We start from the raw sequence: 27,475 nt of genomic DNA, 5'->3' as shown, positions 1-27,475 counted from the left end.
GCCTACTGCCACCTCCCGGTTTTCTCTGATCCCCCAGCTGGGTTAGGAGCCTTTACGGAATCTCTCCCAATGCTCCAAGCACCCAGGCAGAGACGCCATTCCGTGCGAATGGTTGCTCTTTCCCAGAACCCACAGAAAATCCCTGGAGGAGCGGGGCTCGGTTTGCACCTGGGCTGTAAAGGTGTGCTGAGCCCCGAACCCGAGGCCGCCGGAATTCCCTCCTGTTCTCGTCCAGAGTGGCGCCCCCACCTCCCCGGAACCCGCGGGTCGGCCCTTGCGGTTCCGGGCGGAATGACTCGGCGGTGCACGCTGATATGGCTGCGCTGGTAGTGAGGGGTGTGCCCGGCGTGCTGAAGCGTGCGCACTTCGCGACCATCCCGCGGAGACATCGACATAAGAAGAAATGGGTAAGTTCCAGCCGCTGGCCCACGAGGAAACAGTGACAGCGGCCTTTTGCTGCCGCCCCTCGGGAAACTTCTCTAGCCCCGCCACCTCCCGTCACTGTCGGATAGGTTCACTACTCCAGCCCCTCGGGAAGGCCCTTAGCCTCTTTTCCCCGCCCCTCAGGTGCCGTCTCTAGGCTCCTCCCTCTCGCATCTGTTACGTCATCGCCTCTATCTGCCCTGTTGTTTCGTCACAAATCTTCGGCTGTTTTAGTATGTCCGCTGTACCCCGACTCCGCCCCCCTAAGTTACGCCATCACCTCCGCCCTCATTCTTTCAGTTATGTCACCACCACGTGTTCCCCTGCTGTTGGTTACTTTCCCCTTGGCGCCCACTATCCCTTACACTTCCCTTCCTCCCTCTTCCCCGCCCTCCCCTTCTTTCCTACCCCGCCCCCCTTCATCCCTCCCTGCATGACCTCGTCTCCGCCTTTCCTCCTAGAACTTTCGGCCCGGCCGCCCTCACCCCTCGAAAAATGTCTTAGCGACAACCCCTTCCTTCCTGGGTCTCCGCCGCCCACTGGGAAAGGATTCAACCCTGTCCTCACCCTCGAGGTGCCTCTGGCGTCCAGGCAAGGTTACAGCGATCACCCTGCCCACACTTCTGGCCTTTCCCCAGACCCAGGCAAAGGATGCAGCGACTCTCCTCACCCCCTGGAATCTCCTCACCTCTCCAGAGACCCTTTCTCTGGCCTCAGCTGTAGCCCTGGAATTTCTTCCATAACCGCCACGCCCGCCTCCCTACCCCCTCCGGTTCCCTCCCCGCCCCCACCGCCCCCACCGCCCCCACCGCCCCCTTCCCCACCTCCACAGCCTCCCCTGCGCCCTGGGAGATGTTCTTTTGAACCCTGTTATCCACTCTTTGGAAGGCCTTACTGCCGTGAGCCTATTATCTCGGGTTCGCCCCCTTCGAGCCCTTGTTTTGACCGGCGCAGCCTTCTGGGGTCACCCTCTGTTCGTCCACGGAGCCCTTATTGCAGCTGGATCAGTCCCCTGAGAACACCGCGTCCCTGTCCCCGAAGCCCTTACACTGACCAGCAGACTTACCTGTGTTACTGTGGATACCCTTCAGCCCTGGTAACCAGTCCTGTGACTTCCCCTCCTCTTCCTCATCGGCCCTCAGGAACCAGCCCAGTGACTTCTCCCACCCTCCCTCATGCGCCATTGGAACCTGGCCCAGTGACTCCACCTTCTGTCACTCATCAGCACCCAGGAACAGATCCCATGATTTCACCTTCCATCGGTCCTGGGTCCCAGGGAACTTGCCCCATCATGTCACCTTCTCTTACTCATAGGCCCCTGAGAACTACCCTCATTATGTCACCTCCTCTTGCTCACCGGCCCATGGAAACTAGACTTATAGCTTCCCCACTCCTTTCTCACAAGGTTTTGGAAACTGGGATCTCCCCTCTGCTCTCTCCCTGGTCCTCAGGGAGAAGTTATAATGACCCTCCTCTTTCTCCAGCATCTTCCCCACCCACTGGCAGCTTTTACCATGTCCACCTTAAGCCTCCAGACTCTTGTGAGCCTAAACCACAGCTTGACCTGCCCCTTAGGAAAAATTTCTGTGGCTCCCCACTTTCTTCTCAGGCAGGTACATCTGGCTCTCCCAGCTCACCTCAGGAGAGCTCTTATCACTGTTCTCATTTTTCTCCAGAGGCCCATGTACCTGCCCCCAGTAGCCCTTATTGTGCCATCCGCCTATCCCCTAAGAGTACTGGTTCTCTTTGCTCACCCCCGTCCCAGGCTCCCATAAAGCCTTGCTTGGAGTCAATTTTAACCTGGGAGACTAGTGGGAACTCTTACCTCTTGGTAGAGTCAGGCACCCCGATTTCTTGTGCCCCCTGTGCTCCCTGTCCTCCCTGTCCTCCCTGTCCTCCTTGTTCCCCTTGTCCCCCTTGTCCCCCCTGTCCCCAGGAACCACCTCTTCCCCTCTCCTCTTGCTGTCCTTATACTGTCATCTCCTTCCCTTCACCCCTGGGCAACCAGTTTATATCTCCATCCCAGTCACCCCCCTGCGGAAGCTGTAATGAACCCCCTCTCCCTACCCCAGTTTGCCCCCAAGTGAAGTCCCCCAAATCCTCAGAGTTAAAACAACCATGTGCTCTCCACAGATGTCGCTCCCTGGTCATCCCTCTCCAGCACACTCCTTTTGACCAGCCCAGGGCCCCTAAGGCCAGCGCCTCCCCTCCACCACTGTCCCACCCTTCTGGTCCTTCTTGTATGGTGACATCCATTACCACTTGCTCAAATCCCTGCCCCAAAGAAATTCCCCAAGGAACTACCTTACCTACTGTGATCCCTAGGACCCTCAAACCTGTTATCCCCACTTGTCTTTCCCTTCGCCTTCCTTTTGGTACTGTCTCACCCAATAGTTATGCTCAGAGCAGCGCCCATGGATTCTCCATAGGACCCCCATGCAGTACCCATATATATCCTGTGGTTTCCTCGACCCCTGATCCCTGCCCACTCCTTGCTTCCCTCAATCAATCCATTTGCCCCTCTCAGTGTCATAAACTGCCCATGGTGCCCCCCTGTGGCATCTATAGCACTTCCAGGGGCCCAGCCCAACCTTATCGCCAGCCTGTGGCACCTCCTTGTTCCACCCACATCTATTCTTTTATCCCTTTGAGAACACCCTTTGATCCTCAAAGTTTACCCATTGGCCCCCAAACCCGGTGCCACCCTGATACTATGCCCTGTGGCTTCCACGTCTACTCTGTGGCTCCTCGAGTCTCCTGCAAAGAGTGCCCCCAGGTACCCTTCGGCTGTCCTTTGCCTTCATCCAAGACTTCCAGCTGTAGCACTAATGTCAGCCGTAGCTTAACCGTTATTAGTGAATGCCAGAGCAGTGCCAGCCAGAGCAAGAGTTCCCGCCAAAGCAGAAGTCAGAGCCAGAATGAGAATACCAACCACCCCTGCAGAAGTCGAAGTCAGAGCAAGAGTCTCCATCCTCACAGAAGTCAGAGTCGGAACAAGAGTCCTAGTCGAAAGAGAAGTCGGAGCCAGAGCAATAGTTCCCACCAAAGCATAAATCAGGATAAGAGCGAGTGTCATAGCAGAAATCAGGGCCAGAGTGAGAGCTCTCCATGTAGCAAAAGTCAGGGCCAAATCAAGAGTGGCCTCCATGGCAAAAGTCGGAGCCGAAGCAAGAGTTCCTGCCATGGCAAAAGGCAAGGCAAGAGCAAGAGTCCCTCCCACAGCAGGAGCCGGAGCAAGAGTCCCTGTCCCAGCAAAAGTCGAGGCCAGAGTGAGAGTCCCCACCATAGCAGAAGTCATGGTGGGAGCAAGAGTCCTGGCCATAGCAAGAAATGAGGGCCAGAGGAAGAGTTCTGACCAAATCAAAAATGCAGACCAGAGCAAAATTCATAGACAATAACAGGACTGCCAGCCATAGCAAGCGCCCAGCTGTGGCAACGCGGATAGACCTGAGGACTCCTCAGCTGAGGTCTTCATTTTCCTCGTAATCTGTGTTTATGCTCTGCAAGGTTGACTCATGTCTCTCTCTGCTACCCCCATAGAAGTCCCCATTTTGGCTCACACCTCAAGGTTTCTGTGAGCTCCCTTTATCCCATGTTCCTGGGGTATAAGAACTCCCCGAATGACCCTCAACCCTGTGATTCTGAGCATTATGGTGTCAGCCACTGCATGCCATTAGGTAAGTTACCTTATACCTGTCCATCGAATGTGGAGGGTTGATATTTTTTTGTATCCCATCGAGCTATCTGTTGTGGTGCTCACATAAGCTAGGAGACCAGAAAATGCTTTAGAAGATGGAAGGACTGTTCAGAGAGAAAGCGTCTTTTGTTTTTAAGGCTGAAGCTTCCCGGGGCCTTCATAGATTCTTCCAACCTTCGGTAGGCCCCCCTCAAGAGTCCTATCCTGAGCTGCCATTTTCTTAAGTTCTTCTTACTCCCAGGCCTGAGGGAGTGCCCCGCACCTTTCTTGGTGACCCCACCTGCTGTTGTGAGAGCTACAGCTTGCTTTCTCTCACAACACTGAGATAGAAGGGCCGACTTCCTACTACTTTTCTCTCTCACACTTCTCTTCTGGCTGGCAGAGGTAGGATGCAAAGGCAGGAGTGGGCACTAGCTGGAACCATATTGGCTGCAGGGCTCTGAGGTATTGGTGAGGTTAGGTGGGAGGGGAGAGGCAAGGCTGGAAGACCAATAAGGCTGTTCTTTTCCTTTTAGGCTGCCACAGATCCCAAATTTCCTGCCACCCAACTGGCTCTGCAGAATTTTGACATGACCTACAGTGTGCAATTTGGTGATCTTTGGCCATCCATCCGGGTCAGTCTCCTTTCAGAGCAGAAGTATGGTGCACTGGTCAATAACTTTGCTGCCTGGGATCATGTGAGTGGAAAGCTGGAGAAGCTGAGTGCCAGGGACTTTGTGAATGACTCCATCTCCCATGGGGAACTGGAGCCTGAGAGTGGCCAAACTGCAACTCCATCCCTAGCCTCTGGGACCTGCAGCCTGAACCTTCGATGCTTCACTTTCGCCAGAGGGGATGTCAGCCGGTTCCCCCCTGCCAGGTAGGATCTGGAGTCATGGCTAGGGCCATCCTGAGTGTCTACAGGAAGTAGACAGCAGGAGACCCAGCTTTTGTCCCATTTAATGAGGATCCTAATATTGCTAATATTTACTGAGTGCTTATACATGCTAAGCGTTTTTCTAAGTGTTGTGTGTGCATTATCCATGATCTTTTGTTCTGTCAACAGCACTCTGAGGTAGGTAATATTATTGTTCCTCTTTTATATTTGAGGAGACTGAGGTGCAGAGAAGTTACTTGCTTGCTTTAGGTTCCTTGGATAGCAGGTGATGCAGCTAGGACTTAGACCCAGGCAGTTTGACCCCAAAATCTGCACTTTGAACCTGCTCTTCTCCGCTACCTCCCATCGAAGAGTGCTCTAACTTGAGCACTTAACACCCTCCACAGTTAAAGTGTGTATTATTTATAAGGGCTTTCTCATTTTGCCCTCACAGCCACCCATCCAAGTGAGTGGGACAGGTAAGCTCATGGTACCAAAGAACAAGTGGGACTTGCTAGAGACACCAAGTACCAGAGGGGCGTGGTGGTGAGGGGACTCCTGGTCTTCTGATCCAGTGCTCAGATTTATATAAAGTTGGATGAAAAAGACTCTTGCGATCAAATGCTGTGTTGTGCTTTAGAAACTGAGAAAACGAGAGCTCATTGTTAGTTGTAGGATATGGGAATTGATCTTTGAGGGACTGATTCACTCATTCAGTAAATAATTATTGTCTACCAAATGCCAGGCCTTCTTAAGTGCCTGGGTTACAGGTGCAAAAGCCCTCATTGACCTTACAGTCTAGTGAGGAAGATAAGTATTGAGAAACTATTTACAATTGTGACAAGTGTCACAAAAGAAAAGTACAAGGTGCTATGAGGTATTATAACTAGGAGATCTAACGCAGTCTTTTCTGAGGAAGTGAAATTTAAGCTTAGACCTGAAAATGAGTAGAAATTACAGCTGGTGGCATGCGGGTAGTGACAGGCCAAAAAAGCTGGCAGGAGCCAAATTTTGAAAGTCTAAGCCATGAGGGATTTTGGACTTTTTCTCTAAAAGGAAGAGGGAGCCATGAAAAGTGTTAAGGTGGGGAATGACATAACCAGATTTGAATTTTTGAGATATTTTTCTGGCTGCTGTGTGGAAAACAAATTGAAGAGGGGCGAGGCTATGTATCAAATATGAAATAGGGAAGTAAATTAGGAAGCTTTTGCAATAGCTCTGGCTGCTGGCTTGAGGGAGGGCTACATGCTTAGTAAAGCTAGAAGGTAAGGCTGGAAGAGTATGTGGGGGGCCATGTTTGGGAATCTTGAATGCCAGGAGCTTATAGGTTGGGAGAAGGGGATTTTTCTGATGGCCCAGGGTTGCTTATAAATGGTTGGACCTGCCAGGGCTGAATGGCTTCAGACGATGCACTCTTTAGTACATATTGCTGTAAATTGCCAAGATCTGTTCTAGAGAACTGGTGGAAAGGGTTTCTAAGTAGGGGAAAGGCAATAATGCACAGTGGTTATAAGCATGGGCTTTGGAGTCAAGAAAACCTAGATTTGGATTCTAGCTTCATTACTTATTGGACATTAGCTTTGAATAACTGACTCTTGGTTTCCTTTCCTGGAAAATAATCTGGAAAATGATGGTACTGATACTATAGCTCATTGTGTGGCAGCTGCTATTCTAAGCACTTGACTTCTATTAATTCCTTTCATTTTCACAATAATCCTATATGGCATGTACTCTTATTGCAGATGAGGAAACTGATGCACAGAGAAATTGAGTCATTTGCTAAAGGCACACAATTGTTGAGCACCTGGGCTGGATTTGAGATGCAGCCAGTGTGACTCTGGATCCTGGGTTCTGCTGCATCACAGGGCTGTGGTGAGGCCTGAATGGAGTGATGTATACGAGACACCTAGTGTAGTACCTGTGGTAGAGCACTCCTAAACAGTATCTCTTACTGTCTGTGTCATTCTCATCGAAGTTATGCTTCAGGAGGATCACTGTAATAAATTGGGGTGGGAGGAAGATAGATTGGGGCAGGATTAGAGACCGGTTTGGAGGCATTGGTCTTAGGCAGAACCATAGACTAAGCAGGGTTTCCTAAGTTGCCTACGGTGCTTGGCTTCTATTCAGTGAGGTTTGGGTTTCCTTCTCATCTTGATAGGCTTCCTATAAATCAAGGGAATCTTAACCTCTCAGGAGGACAAGGATGTATTTAGGGAGTCCAGGAACCTCCTGAAATTGTCTGAAAAACTGTTGTGCTTTTTGTTGTTGTTGTTGTTGAAAAGAGGGACTGTAGCTTTCAGCAGATTCTCAAAACTGTCTGAACCAAAAAAAGGTTAAGTGACACTTCCAAAGGAAGGAACTGGATGAGAATGAGTTTTGTAGACCAGTGCTGGTTGATTCTCTTTTGCAGGGGCAATGGGAACACAGCTTCAGGGACAATCCAGGCATGATTCGATTTTGAAAGTATCCTATTATAGTCTGAGCCTATCTGCGAAGGTGTTACAACCTCAAGACCGGGGATTATAGCTTTTGTAGCAAACCCTCAGTGCTGCTATGTCTCATGTCTCATCACATTTTTCTCCCAGAGCCTTCCTGTCAGGGCAGCAAAGGTCAGCTTTCTGTCTTCTTGAGTCTGTCCCCAATGGCTGAGCTGTGTCTCAGGCAGGGGAATGGCTTATGACAACTGGCCTGGGAGTGACCATTAGGTTGTTGTCTGTCGTCCCTCTCTCTACCCACATGGATCCTGCCTGTCTTCATGCCTCATTGGCTCTCACTTGGACTTTCATCACAGCCTCATCACTGGTGTCTGTTTCTAATGTGTTCTTTCTAGCCTACCTAGCTTTCTAAAACTCTATTTAGGTGATCATGTCATTTTCTTTACAAACTGGTAACTGCCTCCAGGTTACAGTCCAAACTCCTTAGCATAGGGTCCTAGGCTTTCTACAACCTGGCCTCTACCTGCTTTTCAACCTCAATCTCCTCCACTTTGTATTTCTGCTGCTGAAGATTTCTCATTGTTTCTGAAAGGAGGTATGAATTTGCATGCTTCTGTGCCTTCGCTTGGTCTTTTCTCTTCTCTTGGAATGCTCCTGTTTCTTCCTCCATCCCTCCCTTTTTTCACCTAATAGGGCCTGTTTCTTCATCAGGCCTGACTCAGGTAACTGTGAGAGGGACAAGTGATGGCGCTCTTCTCTGAACCCAGAAAGCATTTTGTATCTTAATATGTAACCCAATAAGACTGAGCTCCTATTGTATGCAAGGTGGTATTTCAGGTGCTGAGGTTATTCCAGTGAACAAACAAAGTCTCTGTCTTTATTCTAAAGAGGGAGGAGGAGGAGAGTACACACACACACACACACACACACACACACACACACCTGTACATATAAAGTGAACAATAAGTGCCTTAAAGAAAAGTAGTGTCACACAGAGAGATAGGAAGTGATGGGAGTGGGGGAGGGGTACTGTTTTATTTTTATTTATTTTTTAAGTTTTATTTTATTCTTTTAAAATTTATTTTGAGAGAGATAGGGAGCAAGTGGGGGAGGGACAGAGAGAGAGAGAATCCCAAGCAGGCTCCTCACTGACAGCGCAGAGCCCGATGTGGGGCTCAAACCCACAGATGGTGAGATCGTGACCTGAGCTGAAGAGTCAGACGCTTAACCAACTGAGCTACCCAAGTACCCCTATGTATTTTTTAAATGTTTATTTATTTTTGAGAGAGAGAGAGAGAGCATGCGTGTGCCCATACATGAGTGAGCAGGGGAGGGGCAGAGAGAGGGGGACAGAATCTGAAGCAGGCTCTGGGCTGACAGCAGTGAGCCTGATGCTGGGCTCAAACTCAGGAACCGTGAGATCATGACCTGAGCGGAAGTTGGTTGCTTAACCGACTAAGCCATCCAGGCGCCCCTGAAGATTTTAATTTTAAGTAATCTCTGCACCCAATGTGGGGCTCAAACCAACAACCCTGTGATCAAGCATTGCATGCTCCACCAGCTGAGCCAGTCAGGTGCCCCTTGATCTGTGTTTTAAATGGGTCACTCTGCCTGCTGTGTGGATGAATGAGTGAGTGAATAAGTGAGTGTGGGTCTGAGAAATGAGTTTTTGGTGAGTAGAACTCAGTAACCCCCGAGGGCATGGACTTGGTGGCCTTGACTTCCAGTGGGTCTCCTGACTTGGAGTTGGACTATAAGGTGGTCTCCTCTCTTGTAGGCTTGGCAGCCTGGGTGTCATGGACTACTACCTGATGGATGCTGCTTCCTTGCTGCCTGTCTTGGCCCTTGGCCTGCAGTCTGGTGACACTGTGCTTGACTTATGTGCGGCCCCTGGGGGAAAGACACTAGCACTGCTTCAGACTGGCTGTTGCCGTAAGTCAGAGGGCTGGTGTCTTGGGCAGTGAGGGCTCCCTACCTCACCCAGTCAGGGGCATACCGAATCTGATGGGATTTCAGGTCTCAAGGTCAGAGGGAGTATAGTGCTTGCTTGCTAAGGTGGAGTATTTGTGTTTGCAGCTGTCTCTCCTCTCTCTCTGTGTCAGTTGGCCAAAGAAGATTGCTGAGCAGAGCAAGGTCTCTGGAGGCAGACTAAAGTGGGGCCCTGACCAATCTATACCTGACACTTTTACCGCTCTGTATCTGTTTACTTTGTCTCTAAGTTCCATTTCCTTAGTCTGCCAGCTAAAGCAATAAGATCTGGCTGCAGCCACCCTTTATAGCTTTATGTCATTCTTCCTCAGACTTTATATGCTTCAGCCACATCCTGCTACTCTCTGTTTCTTGAATAAGCCTCCATCTTTTGCTCATGTTCCATTTTCTCTCTAGAATACCCTCCATCCTATCCTAGCTGGCCTGCTTATATCCTTTTAGCTTTCAAGTCCCAGCTCAAGTGTGCCACCTCCTGGAAAGTCTTCCCTCATGACCTCTAGGGGCTGGTTGCAAAGTGATGCCTCTGTCTCCTATGCTCCCTTACCATGGGCAGTATCCTAGCAACTGTTAGCACATTAGCCTTGCATCAGAGCTTTACCGGGTATGCATCTTCTCCCTCTTCAAGATTATGAATTCCCTGGGGATAGGCCCAAGTCTAATCGCAGTAGTGCAGCCACCAGCCTGGGCTATGTGTACCATAAGAGTTCACTTCAGCCATCTACTGGCTGACATCCTGCCTTAAAATAGGCAACACTTTTGCCTTGGGGATTTGAGAAATACCCAGAGCAGGACTGTGGTTTTTCCACTCACCCTGCCAGTTTTCTCTTGCCTTGTGCCCTAGCCTTTTTGTTGGACCTGGGCCCTTCTCTTCAGTTCTTGTCAGCCAACTTGCATAGTTTGGGTTAGCTTCCAGTCGTGTTGTAGACCCTATGGGTGATTGAGCAAGGTTGCACATTTGATCTTACCTCCTGGAAGTGCAGAGGGAGAGGAGAAAAAGTGTTGATATGGTTTAATGACTCCAGTGCAGGAGATCCCAGCCTCTGTGCTGGGCTGTGCTGATCTGACTGACTGCTGTAGGAATCCATCAGAAAGGGGATGAATGAGGTAGGGTTACTTGGAAGAAGAGGACCTTGAACTAAGAGGCGGGAGAAGGGCCAAGGAGAAGTAACTGAGAGTTGCTTTTCTAAGGTGTACTAAATTACCAGCACCTTACCCCCATCCTGGCCCCTCACCAAAGTGAGTCCTTGATTCCAGTCAACAAAGGCAATTTCGAGTTTACCTAGTCTAGCCCTCATATTTTACAGAGGAGGAAATTGAGTCCTGAAGAGATGAAATAACTTAACTTTTACCTGAGTTGGAGATAGAGCCAGAACTGGAACCCAGCTTTTTCTGTTCTTAGTTCCTGGCCTTCTGCAAATTTCTCCTGAGCAGAGAATCCAATTTTTACTTCTTTGAGTGCCCTCAAAAATTGGGACTCTATGTGTTTGTGGGAACACAGCTTGTTCATGGGAGTGACCAGTCCCAGTGGATAAGGTATGTACTCTCTAGTTCTTCACCGCAGCTCCTGCCTCCTTTTCATTCCTTGACTCTGAGGCCAGGTATCAGTCATCATTTGTTATCAAGCTTACAGTAATATTTTTTCTTATAGGAGATCTAAGAACAAAGTAATTAAGCTCTTTCTTTTTCTTTTTTAATTTTATTTATTTATTTTGAGAAAGAGAGAAAGAGCACGAGCGGGGAGGGGCAGAGAGAGAGGGAGAGACAGGATCCCAAGCAGGCTCCGTGGTGTCAGCACAGAGCCCGACATGGGGCTTGAACTCACGAACCATGAGATCATGACCTCAGCTGAAACCAAGAGTTGGACGCTTAACCGACTGAGCCACCCAGCTGCCCCAAAGTGAGCTCTTTTTTGTTTTGTTTTGTTTTAATTTTTTTTTTAACTTTTATTTATTTTTGAGACAGAGAGAGACAGAGCATGAACGGGGGAGGGTCAGAGAGAGAGGGAGACACAGAATCCGAAACAGGCTCCAGGCTCTGAGCTGTCAGCACAGAGCCCGATGTGGGGCTCGAACTCACGGACCGCGAGATCATGACCTGAGCCGAAGTTGGCCGCTTAACCGACTGGGCCACCCAGGTGCCCCAGTGAGCTCTTTTTTGAATTCGCACCTGTCACAAAAGGGAAAGTGAAAGACAGATGGTAAGTTAATTAGGATTAGGTTTGGTCATATAAAACAGAAAATCAACAAATTGGCTTAAAGAAGTTTATTTCTGTCTTACATAAGAGAACTGGGATATCAGCAGTCCGGGGCTGGTTTGGAGTCTACACAGTCTTAGGGAGTTGGGCTCCTTTTTTCTTTTTGCAACCTATTTTATTTCTGGCTTCCATCGTCAGGATTGCCTCATGGCTCAAGATGGCTCCTAGAACTCCAGTTATCACATTCAAGTTCAAGACAGGAAGAAAAGATTGGGTAAAAGGGGCACATCTAATTGCATTAACTTCTTTTGAACATCTCCCCAGAAATCCCACACGATAATTATGCCTATAACTCATTGACCAAAACTTAGCCATATAGTCATACTTAATTATAAAAGGAGGCTGGGAAATGGGGCACATCGCTCCCCTCTACCTCAAATAAAACTGGAGTTCTATTAATAAGGAATGGGAAGAGAATATATTTTTGGTAAATAATGTATAGCATCTGCCAATGATGTAGAGAGAGACACGTGATTCAAGAAAAGTAGGAGAGAGCATATTTGTTTAGAAATATTCATACTTGGTCTGCTTTATTTATTTACATATCCTTTCTGGCTGGTGTAGGTGTTTGCCTTTGCAACTCCTGCTCTCGAGTGTCTAGGACTGTGCCATGCACATAGTAAACGTTTCTTCTCCACTTGCCCCTGCCCCTGCCCCTGGGGCCTGCATTGATTGGCTGTGCCTGAGAATTGGTCTGATTCTCCATCAGCACCATTGCTGGTGTGATGTTTTGTTGGGCGATGGGTTTGAAGTTTCTTTATTCTCACAGGCATTTTAATGTCCAGACTACCCACAGCCATCTATAGATTAGTGCAATCCCTATCAAGTTTCTGATGATATTTGTTTTTCAGAATTAGAAAAACAATGCTAAAATTTATATTCCCACAGGCAATCTCGCTGCCAATGATCTGTCCACTTCTCGAACAGTCAGACTACAGAAGGTTCTTCACAGCTATGTGCCTCAAGATATCAGGGATAGGAATCGAGTTCGAGTCACCTCATGGGATGGCAGGAAGTGGGGAGAACTGGAGGGGGACACCTATGACCGGGTAAGTGATTCCTGACCTGAGACATCGAGCTAGTCGAATCTGGCCTTCCCATCTCAGCTGCAGCCCCTGAGTGAGTAAGATCCAGCCCTCCATATTTGGGGATGTAGGGCCATTTCTGGACCTCGCCAGCTCTCTGTGGGTGATTGAGAGAACACAGCCTTCTTCACAGTCATCAGTAGTGTCTTCATTGGAGACAATTAACAGGAAAGAGTTTGAACCTGAGTGGGAAAAGGGTTATTTCTCAAGTAAAATTCACAGCTCTCTTCCATAGATGAATTTTTTTTTTTTTGGAAACATAATTATAGGACTTTTTCTTTTGTTTTAATTTTTGTTTTTGTGTCTTGTGCCTAGCACAGAATATAGGCTCTTAGTAAATGAATGGATGATTTTATATTTCTTACTTTAAAACTTTCCATATTGGATATGATGTTTCAGCATAAAATAATTTTGAATCCTGATCCTGTTATTCAGTATATTAGCTACCTTCTGGGCATTGTATCATTTTGTAAATTGGATATTTCATTCAAATAGCCAAGGACAGAGTCCTAAACCATGAAGGGCACCTGGCTGGCTCAGTCAGTAGAGCATACAACTCTCTAATGTTTTTGGTTTTTTTTTTTTTAATTTATTTTTGAGACAGAGAGAGCAGGAGCATGAGAGGGGCAGAGAGAGAGGGAGACATAGAATCTGAAACAGGCTCCAGGCTCTGTGCTGACAGCACAGAGCCCAACACGGGGCTCGAACTCACGAACTGTGAGATCATGACTTGAGCCGAAGTCAGATGCTTAAGCAACTGAGCCACCCAGGCACCCCAAGAGCATGCAACTCTTGATCTCAGGGTTGTAGGTATGAGCCCCATGTTGGATGTAGTTATGAGTGAAACCTCTCAGGGCAAGGGCCTAAGGGAGAGGAGCCAGTAAGGAGCTCTAACACAGTACCCTTTAACACTTGTGGGTAGGTGCTGGTGGATGTGCCCTGTACCACAGACCGCCACTCCCTTCATGAGGAGGAGAACAACATCTTTCAGCGGTCGAGGAAGAAGGAGCGGCAGATGTTGCCTATGCTTCAGATGCAGCTGCTCGCGTGAGTAACAGATTTACAAAAACTGAGGACTTTGTGCCACAGTGCTCCAGGGGACCAGTCACTTGGGGAACTGCGAGCTCTTGCCAACACCATCACCCACAGAAGGGTCTTCTGATTGAGGAACTTCCAGATATGATAGGATGGCCTTTCTCTGGAACACACAAACCCTATGTGGTAGGACACACATAGCAGGGTGGGCGGCACAGATTCATTTACGTTATCTTACCTCCACGCTAGTCTCAGTCCCAGTGAGTGGCACAAGTTTGAAAGCTTGAAAAAAGTTACTGAAGTCAAGGCTCGGTAGGGCTGGTAAGGATTCAGTGCACAGCTAGCACCAGGGTTTGGCCCATAACCAGAGTCAGAGTTCAGGGGATTGCTTCCAGAGGAGAGCCCATGGAGTAAGGTTGGGTTGCTGCTCTCTTTCGAGAACGACTTTTCTGGTGGTATCTTTGGGGGAGAGACTTCAGAAGCTAACACAGCTGCGCAGCCCACAGTAGACTCCACTGTGCATGCTTCTAGCTCCTCCTGTTGTCCTTCTGCTTCTGGGAAGCTCAGTAGTCACTGATTTTCTCTCTTTCTGGTTTCAGGGCTGGACTCCTTGCCACCAAACCAGGAGGCCACGTTGTCTATTCCACCTGCTCACTCTCGCATTTACAGAATGAGTATGTGGTGCAAGGCACCATCGAGTTCCTGGCCAATCAATACAGCATCAAGGTTCAGGTGGAAGACCTGAGTCACTTCCGAAAGCTTTTCATGGACACATTTTCTTTCTTCCCATCCTGCCAGGTTGGGGAACTGGTAATCCCAAACCTCTTGGCCAATTTTGGGCCTATGTACTTTTGCAAAATGTGTAGGCTAACATAGCATCACCCAGTTCCCAAAGTCCTGGGGTAGGAAGGTAAAGGGTATACTTCCATAGAGGCACCAGAAACCAAGACCAGTGGCAAAGATGCACTCTGGGTCCTATCTCCATCATGTTGAAGTCTTTGTGTAGACAATTCTCAGCATTAGAAAGTAGGAGTTTTTCTGTCCTACTGTCCAATTATGGAGCATCAGCAGGTTTCTCACTCACTTATTGTACCCCCTTCCCCCATTTCTAAGCCTGTGCTAAAGGTTCCTGCCCGATTAGGGGCTTAGGAGGAAGAGGAGCCAGTGAGCAGGCCCACACTTTAAGCTGTAAACTTGGGGAGAAGCATTTAGCCAATAAAATTATTGAAGTTCCATAGAGCTGGGGCTGTAGTTGGGGCCTCATGTCAGTCCAAGTACTGTTAGTTCCATTTTTACCAGCTGCTGCTACTGAGCACTAGCTCCTAGGGGTCCAAAGCCCAGGAACTCAGCCTGGTTACAGACCTCTGGTTACAGAGCACCTCTCCCATTTGAAGTGAGTTCTGTGTGATCAGTCTTCAGCAGCCAATGGGCCCAAACAAGCCTCCCTAATTTCTTCAGATGGCCCATGATCTAATTTAAGGAACAAGCAACTAAAAACGTTAAGCCAATGCATGATAATCTGCTTACTTATACCGAGAAAGCTCTCCCGAGCTGCACAATGGAAGCCACTCCTCCTGCTGTCCACAGCACTGCTGCCCAAGGTGGCTGGGGAAGCTGCTTCTGCCACAGGGCTGTGCTCCTCTTCTGTGTGTTTCTCCCATTGTTCATTCATCTAGCAAGTGTTCCTTGAGCTCCTGTGTGACAGCTCAGCCAGGGAGCTGTTGGAGGTGTAGCAGTTGGGACTGTGGGAGGTGAGACCTCCTCATCCTTCTTCATGCAGCTCTCCTTTTGCTTTCTGAGCACCTCAGCAGCTCCTAGTATCTTCTTCTGTTATGCTTTTGGTTTTGTTTTTCTTGTTCCTGGTCTGTGGCCAAGCTCTGGTTTCCATTGTTCGGCCCACCCCCAAATCCCTGAGCTCTTCCCCAGTGTCACAGGGCCTCATCTTCCAGAGTGTATGAAGTTTGGGTCGATATTACATCACTGCTGACTGCATGCTAGTTATGTTGTTTTTGTAACTTTAACGTAAAGAAGGTAATCCTTTAATGGCATGGATATTAAAAATTGCTTGGTCACTTGCAAAATATTGCTGTTTTTAATTAAAATTTTTTTTTCCTGAAAAACTGGTTCTTGTGCAGAAAAGGGAGCATAATTTCAGAATACTTATGTTCCTGGTCCTTCCCACTTTCGTTATCCCTCTTCTTCCTCTTTTTGTCACTCATTTTGTTCTTTATGCCTTTCCTGCTAATTCTTGTTTGGGTATTAGAGGTGTCAGCTGAGAAGGATTTTAGATAAGGTTAAGCCCTCTCTTTTCTTGGGATTTGCATTGTAACTGAGGGCCCTGGAAGATCTTCCAGACTCAAAATCAAGTGAAGCTAGGAAGACGGAGCTCGAGGGAGTAGGACCTTAATTAGTCTCCATATATGGTATGTGGTCCCTGTCTGCTGTTTACTCTGCACTCAGTATTGGCTGAGCCTGGGAGGCCTCAGGTGCCTAGGCTTCTGCCCTGCCTCCTGGGTATCCAGCCTGGTGCTAACTAAATGCTAAGCAGTGATAATTCAAGAAGAGAGGGTCTCTTGCTCCGGGAGTCCCAATCAAATTGATGATAGACTGACCCAAATAGAAAAAGCAGAGAACTACTTTGGAAAAAAGTTTGATTATCTCCTATAATTGAATATTTACTTGCCCTCCAGCCCAGTTATCTCAATACTAGGATAAATCAAGAGAAACTCATACATGAATAATAGCAGACTTGTATAAGAATGTTTATAGCAATCCCAAAAGGAAACCCAAATGCCCATGAGCAATGGAGTGGAAAAATAAATTAGAATATTCACACAATGGAATATTATATGGCTGTCAAAACATGAACCACAGTGACACATAACAATATGAACGAATCTTTACAATAAAATATTAAATGAAAATGTTTAGTCCCAAAAGATTAAATGTAGCATCATGCCCTTTTTAAAAAAAAGAAAACTGAGGGGCTTCAGTTTGATTTAGTTGATTCGGTCGGTTGAGCATCTGACTTGATTTTGGCTCAGGTCATGATCCCAGGGTTGTGGGATCGAGCTCTGCATCAGGCTCCGTGCTGAGGGTGGAGTCTGCTTGGGATTCTTTCTCTCCCCCTCTGTCCCTCTCTCTGGCTCGTGTTCTCTCTCTTCCTCTTTCAAAAATAAAATTAAAAAATTAAAAATAAATTTAAAAACTTATAAAAATTTGTTATAATTTACATACAATATAATTGATCAATTTTCAATGTACTATTTAATGAATTTTGATAATCATATAATATAATCACCATCACCATCAAAATAGAGAAAATAATTCTATCTTCTAAAAAGTTTGCTTGTGCTCCTTTGCACTCAATCCCCTCCCCCTTCCTTGGCCCCAGGAAATCACTGATCTGCTTTTGTCACTATCTGCAAAACATATAGTTTTGTCTATTCTAGAATTTCCAATGTGGCATTTAAATGCTGAAGCTCCCCTGATGATTCCCAGGGTCACTTTCTTTACTGATGGTTTACAATTGGCCTAACTGGTTACATGTATCTGGCTTGATTACATGGCCAGAGTAGTATAAAAACCCTTCCTGTGAACTTCTCATTTGAGCTCTCCCAAAGGCAAGGTTCCTTACGCAGATCATGGTGATTCAAACATCCTTGTTAGTACTTGGTATTATAAGTTTTAAACTGTATTCTAGTGGGTTTGTCTGAGTATCTCATTGTGGTTTTAATTTGCATCTCTCCCATGTTATTAGAGTTAAATACGACTAAGAATTTAAGAACATTTTTAAAGAACATATATACAATAAAACTATGTAAAAAGAAGTACAGAATGGTTCTCACTGTGGGATTCAAGATAATGATTCCCACAGGTAAGGTGGATACGATAGAGCTGGAGGGACCATATAGTTCCATTATTGTCAACTAAATTGGTTAAAAGCTATGCATAAAAGTGTTGTGTGGGGCACCTGGGTGGCTCAGTCGGTTAAGTGTCCAACTTCAGCTCAGGTCATGATCTTGCAGTCCGTGAGTTCAAGCCTCGTGTCAGGCTCTGTGCTGACAGCTCGGAGCCCAGAGCTTGCTTCAGATTCTCCCTATCTCTCTGCCCCTACCCTGCTCATACTCTGTCTCTCTCTCTCTCAAAATAAATAAATGTTAAAAAAAAGTGTGTTGTACATGATAAAAATGATAAAAGCAGTCATGCAAAAGGATTATGATTAATCCAATGTTGTGCACAAGATGGCCAAAAATAGGAGGGGGTGCCAAATGTGACTTGATATGGGTTGTGGGAGATATCTAGAGACCAAGAAGCTTAGTGATGTTGCCTCAGTCTTGCTTGTGAGTTCTTTCTGTGTGACATAAAACAGCCCATCCTTGTCAGGGGGCCATAAATGTTGGGGCAGCCGTAGGTTACATTAGAGAGATAGCTTGGGTCTGTGGTTTTCAGCTTGTTGGGGGCAGGGGTCATAAATCTATCTGAGAGACTGGTAAAAACTTTGGCATTCTCAGGGGAAACACACATTTTGCACATAATCCCAGGGGGTTGGGCATTCCCCAAAGACCATCCATAAACCCTAAGTTAAAAACTTAGTTTTTAAGTTAAAAGTTAAAAACCTTTGAGAAAAAAAAGTTAAAAACCAAAATCCAATTTTGGATTAGAAGGTCTCAGGATTTGATGGGGCACCTGGGTGGCTCAGTTGGTTAAGCATCCCAACTTCAGCTTAGGTCATGATCTCACAGTTTGTGGGTTCAAGCTCTCCATCAGGCCCTGTGCTGACAGCTCAGAGCCTGGAGACTGCTTCGGATTCTGTGTCTCCCTCTCTCTCTCTCTCCATCCCTCCCCAACTTGTGCCCTCTCTCCCTCTCTCTCAACAGGAAATAAATAAGCATTAAAAAATTATTTTAAAAAAAGAAGGTCTCAGAACTTGAGGGTTTTTAGAAGAGGATGGGGGGGGGGGTGGGAGGTGGGGGGCGGCAAGCAGAGCCCCAGTGGCTAACTCAAATCACTCTTTCTCCCGCCAACCTGCTTTTCTTCCCATCTGCATTCCTCATCTCCAAACATAGCACCACCATGGGCCCTGCTGCCCAAGCCAGGAACTGCAGTTACCCTTGATGCCTAATTCATAATAGCAGTGACAGTAATCACTTTTGCATTTCGAACAGTTATCTGTCCCAGGCTGATGCTAAGCATTGTTTTATAGGCATCATTGTTTCTTATCCTCACAAACCCCCTGAGAGGTACTCTTTTTAGTTCCATTTTATAGATAAGGAAACAAGCTTAGACCACTTAAGAAACTTTCCAAAAATTACACATAATCTAAAGTTTCTTTCCTGATCCCTCTATAGCAGACTGAGTTGCTCCTTCCTCTCTGCTTTCCCAGCCCTCTATATATACTATGAATGTAGTTCCTCCCATGTTTGCTTTCTCTCCTCAACCCATCCCTTAGGATGGAATTACTTGGGGTAGGAAGCCAGTATGCATCTTTGCATCCCTAATCCAGGATGCTTGATATATAATTAGGTAGCACACATCGAGTATCTGTTGGGTGCTAGGCCCAATCCTAGATACTAGAGAGAGTGGTGAACAAAACAAGGTCCTTTTTCTCATGGAATATATAATCTACTGGGCAAGCTAGGCAAGTAATTACAAACGAATTTCAACTGAATGATAAGTGAGCAAAGTACTGAGAGAAGTGTAGAGTATCTTCACCCAGGAGACCCAACCTAGCCTGGAGGAAGAGAGGTTTAAACAGACCCGAGGATGAGGAGGAGTGAGCTAGGCAGCGGGGATGTGGGGCATGAGCAAGAGAACAGGTCATGTGACTGTGAAGCTCCTGAGGCAAGAGAGGGTGTATTCCAGGACCTGAAAGAGGTCTAGTGTGCTGAAATCTAGTAGGAGGGGATGGCTGTGAAATACGAGGTCAGAGAAGCAGGTGTAAGCCAACTGCACCAGGGCCTTGCAGGCCACTTGAAGGAGTGGGTATTTTATCCTGAGGAATTGGAAGCCGTTGCAGGATTTTTAAGCCAGAAAATGATCTGATCAAATTTCCATGGGCCTCCTGCTGGGAATTTGATTATCAGTAGTATTTGCAGAATGAGGAAATTAGATAACTGGCTTAAAAAAAAAAAAACCTCTTCTGAAGGTCAGTCCCATCCTTAAGCTTACTCAGCCTTCATGTCTCAGAGTAATGGGAATTGTTGAATGTCAAGCTGCTCAGACCACATTTTGAGGTGACATGTTAGGAGGTACACTGGCAAATGGGTAGAGCCTGAGGAGGGTGGCCAGGATAGAGAGGAAACTGAAAGTCTCAGCCTGGGAAGAGGAATTGAGGGAATTGAGGGTATTAAGCCAGGACAGGGGAAGGCCGAGGGAGGAGAGATGCCATTTCTAAATAGGACTGTTCTGAAGCAGAGTGTGCAGAGGTGTTTTGAGTATCCCCAGGGGGCTGAGCTGGGACCAGTGGAAGGAATCTGTAGTGGGCCAGGTTGCAGATCAACATAAGAAACCTTTAAACTAGTGTTTTCTGAACTACGGTTCACAACACTGATTCATTAATGGTCATGAAGTCAGTTCTGTGGGTGTGGTGGGACTTTTCATAGACGCCCTTGGAGGAGTTGCCTTCCCCACTCCTTCTGCAAGTAGGCATGGCCATGTGACTTGCTTTACGAAATATTAGCAGAAATGGTGTTTTTCTTCCACATTTCTGGATGGAAGCTTCGAATGTGAGCATCTGATCTGCCATGTCATTCCTGCTACAGTGGTCGTGGGAACATTTGTTGAGATGGAACCTGCATCAGCTTGAGTGCCCAAGCGACTGTGTTGAACAGAGCCCCCCATGGACCTGAATTAGACATGTGGTGAGAGTGAAAAATAGCTGTGGTTGTGTTAAGCCACTGAGAGTTTGTGTTGTTCCTGAAGTATAACTTAGTCTATCTTGACTATGGCCATAGGTATAGGCCAGCTTTTATTATTTATTATTTTTTAAAATATGCTGGGCATGGAGCCCAACATGGGCCTTGAACTCACGACCCCTGAGATCAAGACCTGAGCTGTGATCAAGAGTCAGACACTTAACCAACTGAGCCACCCAGGTATGCCAACCAGCTCCTCATTTTTAATGAAAGAGAATACAGTAGAAAATATCAAATTCACAGCAATCTATAGTGACAGACAGCAGATCAGTGGTTGCCTGGGTGGGTTAGGAGGAGAATAAGATTGGGGAGCAAAGATAGAAAGAATAGATAAAATATGAGAGGGACTTGGAAGGATCAATGATGATAATGTGCTCTAAACTGGGGAGTGTGGTGAACTTAATCATCTGTACCTGTGGGAATGAATGAAAGACTAAACATTAGTTACTAAAGGTGCTGGTGGTGTGCGTTTCCTACTGAGTTGGGTAGGATTGCCTGCCAGGAGGCCTTTCCCTGATCCAGAGGGCTGACTGGTCAGGAGAAGGAGTATGACCAAGAAGTGGGCAGGTAATTTAGGACTCCTACAAAATCACTGTCCTCTTCTCTCCCCAACCCCCTTTTTGTCTGTTTAGGGGATCAGAGTCACTCAGTCCCTTTCTGTTCTGTTCCTTTCAAACCCTGATGCCCTTTATGGTTGCCCTTCCCAGACCGGGCCACTTTATTTATAGAGTATTTCACCACACTTGAACCTGGACTGTTACGTTATTGAGGGGGCAGGGGGCAGGAAAAGCCCCAGAGTTGCAGCAGTTCCAAGCAGTACTCTGTGTATTCCCATGACTGTCATCAGGGCCATTCCTGCTTGGATCTTCCCCAGAGCTCCCTCTGGTGTCTTTAACAGCTTCTCCTTTTCCTTCAGTTTGATATCACCTGCTTTCTATCTTCTAAGAATTTTACTTTTTTTTTCCTGGTTTGCCAAAAGCTCATGTTTATCTTTTAAAAGAATTTTTCTTCTGTTATTTTAATGGAGAAGGTAAATGCATGTACTTTATGTGCCATCTGGAACCCGAGGCCTCTGAATTGGGTCTTGAAGGATGAACAGAAGTTTGTGAGGCATTGTGTGTTGCAGGGTGTGGGTGGTTAGAGGAAGAGTATGGAGGAACACTGAGCATTAGAAGACAAGGGAATAGCATGTTCAAAGGCACAGGACATCACTGGGGCCTAAGGTGTCTGAGGAAGGCTAAGAAGTTAGTTAGGACCTTCCTTCATACTTGTGCTTATTCCAACAGCCTGGCAGAACCATCAGATACTGAGTTTTACCCTATCCATATGTTCATCCAGCTCACAGAACCAAATGTGGGCATCTGCTAAAACTGTGGGTTCTCTCTCTCGTAGATGCCCCTGTTTGTGAAGGAAGCTCTAAGCAGGTTGTTGCCTTAGGCAAGAAGCCAGGGAGTTGATAGCTACATGTCTAGGCTGCCAGCATAGTGACATCAGAGTCATTGCAGACAACAGCCCCGTACCTTCTGATTTCAAGGGCATTCACTTTGGTAGACTCAGGAATTGCACAGGTTCCCACAAGAGCCAAGAGCAAGAGCCAAGTGAGAGGAAGTAAGAGACCTCTTGGCATTGTTCTGAGGTTCAGCGCAGCCAGCCCTGGAAACTGGGGGGGGGGGGGGGTATCCTGGGAAGAGAGAAGGACCAGAGTCCTCTGAGGGAAACCCAGGTGGACACATTTGTTTTAGACACAAGGAAATTCAATCCATCTTTAGTCAAAATTTTGAATGTCCCTTAAAGGGCTCCCGATCTGCTTTACAAAAGCTATCTTCACGGGGTGCCTATGTGGCTCAGTTGGTTAAGTGTTGGATTTTGGCTCAGGTCATGATCTCATGGTTTGTAGGTTTGAGCCCCACATTGAGCTCTCTGCTGTCAGCACAGAGCCCACTTTGGATCTGCTATCTTCCTTTCTCTCTGCCCCTCCCCCGCTCATTCTGTCTGTCTGTCTCTCTCTCTCAAGATAAACTTGAAAAAAAAAAAAAGCCATCTTCACTTTGCAGAATGATTCCCCAGATGAGCTTTAACATAGATTTATGTTAGGATTTGATTTACATGCAACCTACCAAGAATATGCCCTCTGTGAAATAAGAGGTAAATGTATAATAATGGCCTACCAGTGCTTCTCAAGAAGGGACTCATGTGCTTTTCTGCATGCCTGGTTTTCAAAAACTGGTTTGTCATCCTCGAGATGTCTCCCACACTATCTTGGAGAGAAAGCTTATGGCATGTGGGCTGACTCCACACTCATGCTGATGTCACCAGACACAAGTGAAAAATATGCAGCTTTCAGGATCAAAATAAAACGTTCCCCTAGGAAAATTGCTACTGCTGTGGCTCATTTCTAGTCACATTCTTTTATTATTTTATTTTATACAGCCTTTGCTAGATGTCAGGCACTGTTCTGAACACGTGACTAACATGAACTCATTTAATCCTCCTAACCAATGAGGTAGTCCAATATCCCCATTTTACAGATGGGGAAACTCAAATGCACAATGGTAAAGAAACTTACCCCACAGTTTCCAATAAATTTAGGAGGGAGAAAGCATAGCGTTTTGTGTATATCCAAAGAGTGCATGGGTTAAAACAAGTTGACAAAAACAGAAATAAGATGATGTGTGGTTGATGTGTTTCCAAGCTAATGAATGGGAACTTTTAATAACAGTTCTAAAGTCTAGATGTCTGTGTCCATATTACAGAGGCAGTAGTGAGTCTCAAAGATCCAGGTTTGATTCACAGTTGGGCCCCCCCAATGGTTATGCAGCACTGAGCAAGTCACTGGTTGTGGGCCTCGGTTATCCATCTGGGCAATGGGGATCAGGAGGTGTATCAGTCAGCTATTGCTATGTGATGAATTGCCCTCAAAATTAGTGGTTAAACAGCATTTGTTGTTCTGAGTCTACCAGTTGGTTGGTGGCTCCGCTGAGCTAAGCTGGGCTTGGCTAGGCTCATGCATGTATCTGCATGTAGGTGACCCTGCTTATCTTGGCTGGGTGTTCTCCCCTGTGTGAGGGCCTGAGCAGGGACAACTGGCCTGAGTAGGTTCCCCCGCACATGGCCTTATCCTCTAGCCTGGACTTGTTCTCTTGGCAGTGGCGGGATACCAGAAAAGAGAGAAAATTCTCTTGCAGCCTAGGCTCAGACTAGCACAGCATTCCTTGCACAAAGGTAAACCCAGGTTTACGAGGGTAAGGAAAGAGATTCCACCTACTGAAGGGAGGAGGTACAAAGTTATTTTGCAAAAAGCACAGATCTAGAAAGGGGTGTAGTACTGGGATCATTTATGTAGTAAGCTTACCACAGGAGATGGACTCCTCTAACTTAGAAGAGAGTGTAGGGGTAGTGGGGGTCTTTAAAGTGGTAGGGAGGCCCAGACAACTAATGTCAAAGACCTGACAGTGCTTTGAGAATTATAAAGCACCCCATGATTAGTACGTCTGAGATTGGTATCCTACCTCACCTGTGGGAGTGGGAGTTCCTTGAAGCAGGGTTGCGTCCCTCTCTTGCCCACCCCTTCAGTACTGAGGCAAGTTTCACAAGTGAAAGCAAACGGAGAAGCAGAGAAGTTACTGGCAACCGGGGCACACTCTGTTCTCACCCTCAGAACCAAAGACAGACTTCAAACCTTCTGGAATCTGAGAAGCTCCCTTCACTTTTGCAAGCTCTCCTTCCCCTTCTTGCAACCCTGCCCCCACCTCCAAGGGAGTGAGGCAGGGAATTACCTGTCTTCCTGACAACTGAGCACACACAAGGGTGAGTTGCTCAAGGTCGCCAACTAATGGGGGAGGGACACACTGACCCTGCTTCAGGGAACCCACCTGAGGGACCAAGGGACTGACACTGACAACTGAGTGCAGGTACTTGCTGTTCTGGCTCACGGATGGTATGGTGTTGACTGACTTACAGATGCCTTTTGGATAACACAGCTGGAGCCTTGGAAACCCATCCCCCACTTGGGATCCTCGAATCTCCCTGCTCTTCCATTCCATGGCCTCCGCCTCCCGCTCCTCCACACTGCCTTTCCCAAACACTGGTAGGACTGCATCACATTTCTGCTTACTAATGAACTAATGTTTATTGAACTCTTACAATGGGCGATGGGCTGGGTGCTGTTCTAAGCTCTTTCCTTGATTTAACTCATTTAATCTGCTCAATTCTGTAAGGTGGTCACTATTTTTATTCCCCATTTTGTAGATGAGGCAACTAAGGCACAAGAGGTTAAAGTGACTTATTCAAGGTGATATCGTAAGCAAGTGGCAAACAGGATTTGAACTCAAGCAGTCTGGTTCCTGAGCTTGGGCTTCTCAGGCCAGAAAACCCCTCTCTCTCTCTTTTTAAATAAATAGTAACAATAATATAATGATTAACATGCATGGAATCCTTACTATATGCTAGGTCCTGTTCTGTTACATGCATTAACTCATTTGATTCATATAATAGTACTAGAGAATGGGGGGGTACCTTTATTGTCCTCATTTTACAGGTGAGGAAACTGGGGCACAGTCACACCACAAGGATGGGTTGCCAGACACTCTAGCTCCAGAGCCAAGCTTTATATACCTCTGAACTATCTGATTCCCCAAGGGCTGTTCAGCACAAGGGCCCAGCATCCAAAGGCTCTTTGGGTTTATGCAGTATGATCTCTGCTTTTTCCACCAAAGTATATCTTTTGTCTCTTGGCCTATGCATGTTTTTTCCTTCCCAACCAAACCTTGAGCCCCACAAGGCCAGATCTGAGGTCTGGTAGTTGCCTCACTTTCTCCAGCTCACCTCAAGAGGCCTATCATATAAGTAGCAGGGGCTGGTGGCAGTCTGTTGAACTGAACCACAGAATGTCAGAAGGTGAAGGGATGATCTCTCAGAGGAATGAAGTGGTCACCCACCATGACCTATGCATTCGACTTGGTCCAGAACTTACTGCCGTGGCTTCCAGACCCCACCAGATCCTTCAGATCCTTTCTGTAAATTAAATCCTGCTTAATATGCCCCCAGGAGGCTAGTACTTAGAGAAACCAACATCACAGCAAAGAAATACAAATGAAGATTTTGTTAATGGAGTTCCTAAATTAACACATTTTAGCTTGGGGTACCTGGGTGGCTCAGTCAGTTAAGTGTCCCACTCTTGATTTCAGCTCAAGTCATGATCTTGAGGTTTGTGAGTTGGAGCCCTGCATCAGGCTCCATGTTGACAGTGTGGAGCCTGCTTGGGATTTTCTCTCTCTCTCTCTCTCTCTCTCTCTCTCTCTCACAAATAACTTAAAAAATGAAACAAAGAAGCCCTGCAAATTTTGGTCCAACTCACAGCAGGTTATAAACTTGGTGATTAAACCTCAGAATGGCCTTAGTTTCCCCATAACTATAGTCTTTTTTTATAATTAAAATTTTTTTTAATATTCAGTTATTTTTGAGAGAGAGAGCGCACGCGTGCGAACGTGAGTGGGGGAGGGGCAGAAAGTGAGGGGAACAGAGGATCCAAAGCGGGCCATTCACTGACAGCAGACAGCCAGACGTGGGGCTCCAACCAATGAACCATGAGATCATAACCTGAGCTAAAGTCTGACACCCAACCAACTGAGCCACCCAGTCGCCCTCCTGCCATAACTATAACCTTAATTTCTCCTTTGTGAGAGGGAGTGTATGTCGGAAAGAATGCTTCTCACCTTACAAAAGGGAAAGAAACTTGAGTTACCCGAGGTCACCCAGAAAGCGAAGGGTTGAGTCAAGGAATAGAATCCCTTTATTCCATCAGGAGATGGGGTGAGATGACCTTGCAAGACCTATTTCAGATTGGGGTTTCCATCATCCTGCATTGTCAGCTCTCTTAGGGAAACTGAGGTCCAGGAAAACTTACAAAAAGGGCCATGAGTGCTAAGTAAGAACTCAGCAGCACTCAACTGGGATTGAAGACCTAGAAACACAAGGCTTTGAATGCCTCCAGAATATGCTCAAGAGCCTGACAGTGATTTACAAGACCCTCAGGTCCGGATTCTTCCAATATCATTTGTGAAAACTAATAAAAGGAAACTTCATTTATTATTTTATTTTTAAGTAAACTCTACACCAAATAAGGGGCTCAAATTCACAACCCCTAAGATCAAGAGTCCCACGCTGTAGCAACTGAGCCAGCTAGGTGGCCCAGGAAACCTCATTTAAAGTGGAGTCAAAGGGGTGGCTGGGTGGCTCAGTTCATTAAGCATCTGACTCTTGATTTCAGCTCAGGTCATGATCTCATGGTTCATGAGTTTGAGCCCTAAGTTGGGCTCCATGCTGACAGTGCAAAGGGGGTTGTGGTGCCACTGCTTGGGATTCTCTCTCTGCCCCTCCCCCCACTCATGCTCTCTGTTGCTATCTCTCAAAATAAATGAATAAACTTAAAAAAAAAAAGTGGAGTCAGAAGGAAGAGTTATCATGCCCTATCACTCCCCAACTGCAGACCCAACAGGAAGGGACACACCTTATAAAATTTTATTACCCAGCTGGAGGAAAAAGGGTTTTTTTCTCCCTAGCAGCTGCCCAGCCAATGAGACAATGCCACAATTCAGCCAATGAAAAGCCACTATACTTCAAACTCTCAGTTTTCTTCAATGGACTTTTTGTTTCTAATAGCCCCTCCTAACTTCCTCCTTTCCTCTGTAAAAGAACTTCCTCTCCTTTGTTTCCTAGACTTGCCTGTGGTTTTTGCCAGGCTTAGTTGTCAGGAGTTGCAACTCTCTGCTATTCCAGAATACAC

General features: G+C 46.7%; 1 protein-coding gene across 6 annotated transcripts; it reads left to right on the top strand.

The window, feature by feature from the left end:
- The first annotated feature begins 279 nt into the window (after window positions 1-279).
- Window positions 280-15,855, top strand: NSUN4 (NOP2/Sun RNA methyltransferase 4). 6 transcript variants are annotated; one of them, XM_078451963.2, is made up of 7 exons: window positions 1,329-1,519; window positions 3,280-4,100; window positions 4,636-4,979; window positions 9,189-9,343; window positions 12,543-12,703; window positions 13,662-13,786; window positions 14,374-15,855. In XM_078451963.2, the coding sequence occupies exons 3-7, from the start codon at window positions 4,690-4,692 to the stop codon at window positions 14,648-14,650; spliced, it is 1,008 nt and encodes a 335-aa protein (XP_078308089.1). In that variant the 5' UTR covers window positions 1,329-1,519; window positions 3,280-4,100; window positions 4,636-4,689; the 3' UTR covers window positions 14,651-15,855. The 6 variants fall into 6 exon arrangements, with proteins under 6 accessions (XP_060481292.1, XP_078308090.1, XP_078308089.1 ...); XM_078451962.2 differs by having other exon boundaries at window positions 3,076-4,100; XM_060625309.3 differs by lacking the exons at window positions 1,329-1,519; window positions 3,280-4,100 and adding an exon at window positions 280-407.
- The last annotated feature ends 11,620 nt before the right edge of the window (window positions 15,856-27,475 follow it).

The sequence above is a fragment of the Panthera onca genome, chromosome C1, assembly GCF_046562875.1.
Source record: "Panthera onca isolate mPanOnc1 chromosome C1, mPanOnc1 haplotype 2, whole genome shotgun sequence".
Classification (NCBI taxonomy): domain Eukaryota; kingdom Metazoa; phylum Chordata; class Mammalia; order Carnivora; family Felidae; genus Panthera; species Panthera onca.
Note: the sequence above shows the minus strand (reverse complement) of the source record. Positions and strands in the feature narration are given on the sequence as shown.

Bases quoted from the DNA above. Each gene is read 5' to 3' on its own strand.
- NSUN4 (XM_060625309.3), top strand. From the start codon at position 315: ATGGCTGCGCTGGTAGTGAGGGGTGTGCCCGGCGTGCTGAAGCGTGCG. The intron at 4,980-9,188 runs GTAGGATCTGGA...CCTCTCTTGTAG, and splicing joins AGCCGGTTCCCCCCTGCCAG to GCTTGGCAGCCTGGGTGTCA. The intron at 13,787-14,373 runs GTGAGTAACAGA...TTCTGGTTTCAG, and splicing joins CTTCAGATGCAGCTGCTCGC to GGCTGGACTCCTTGCCACCA.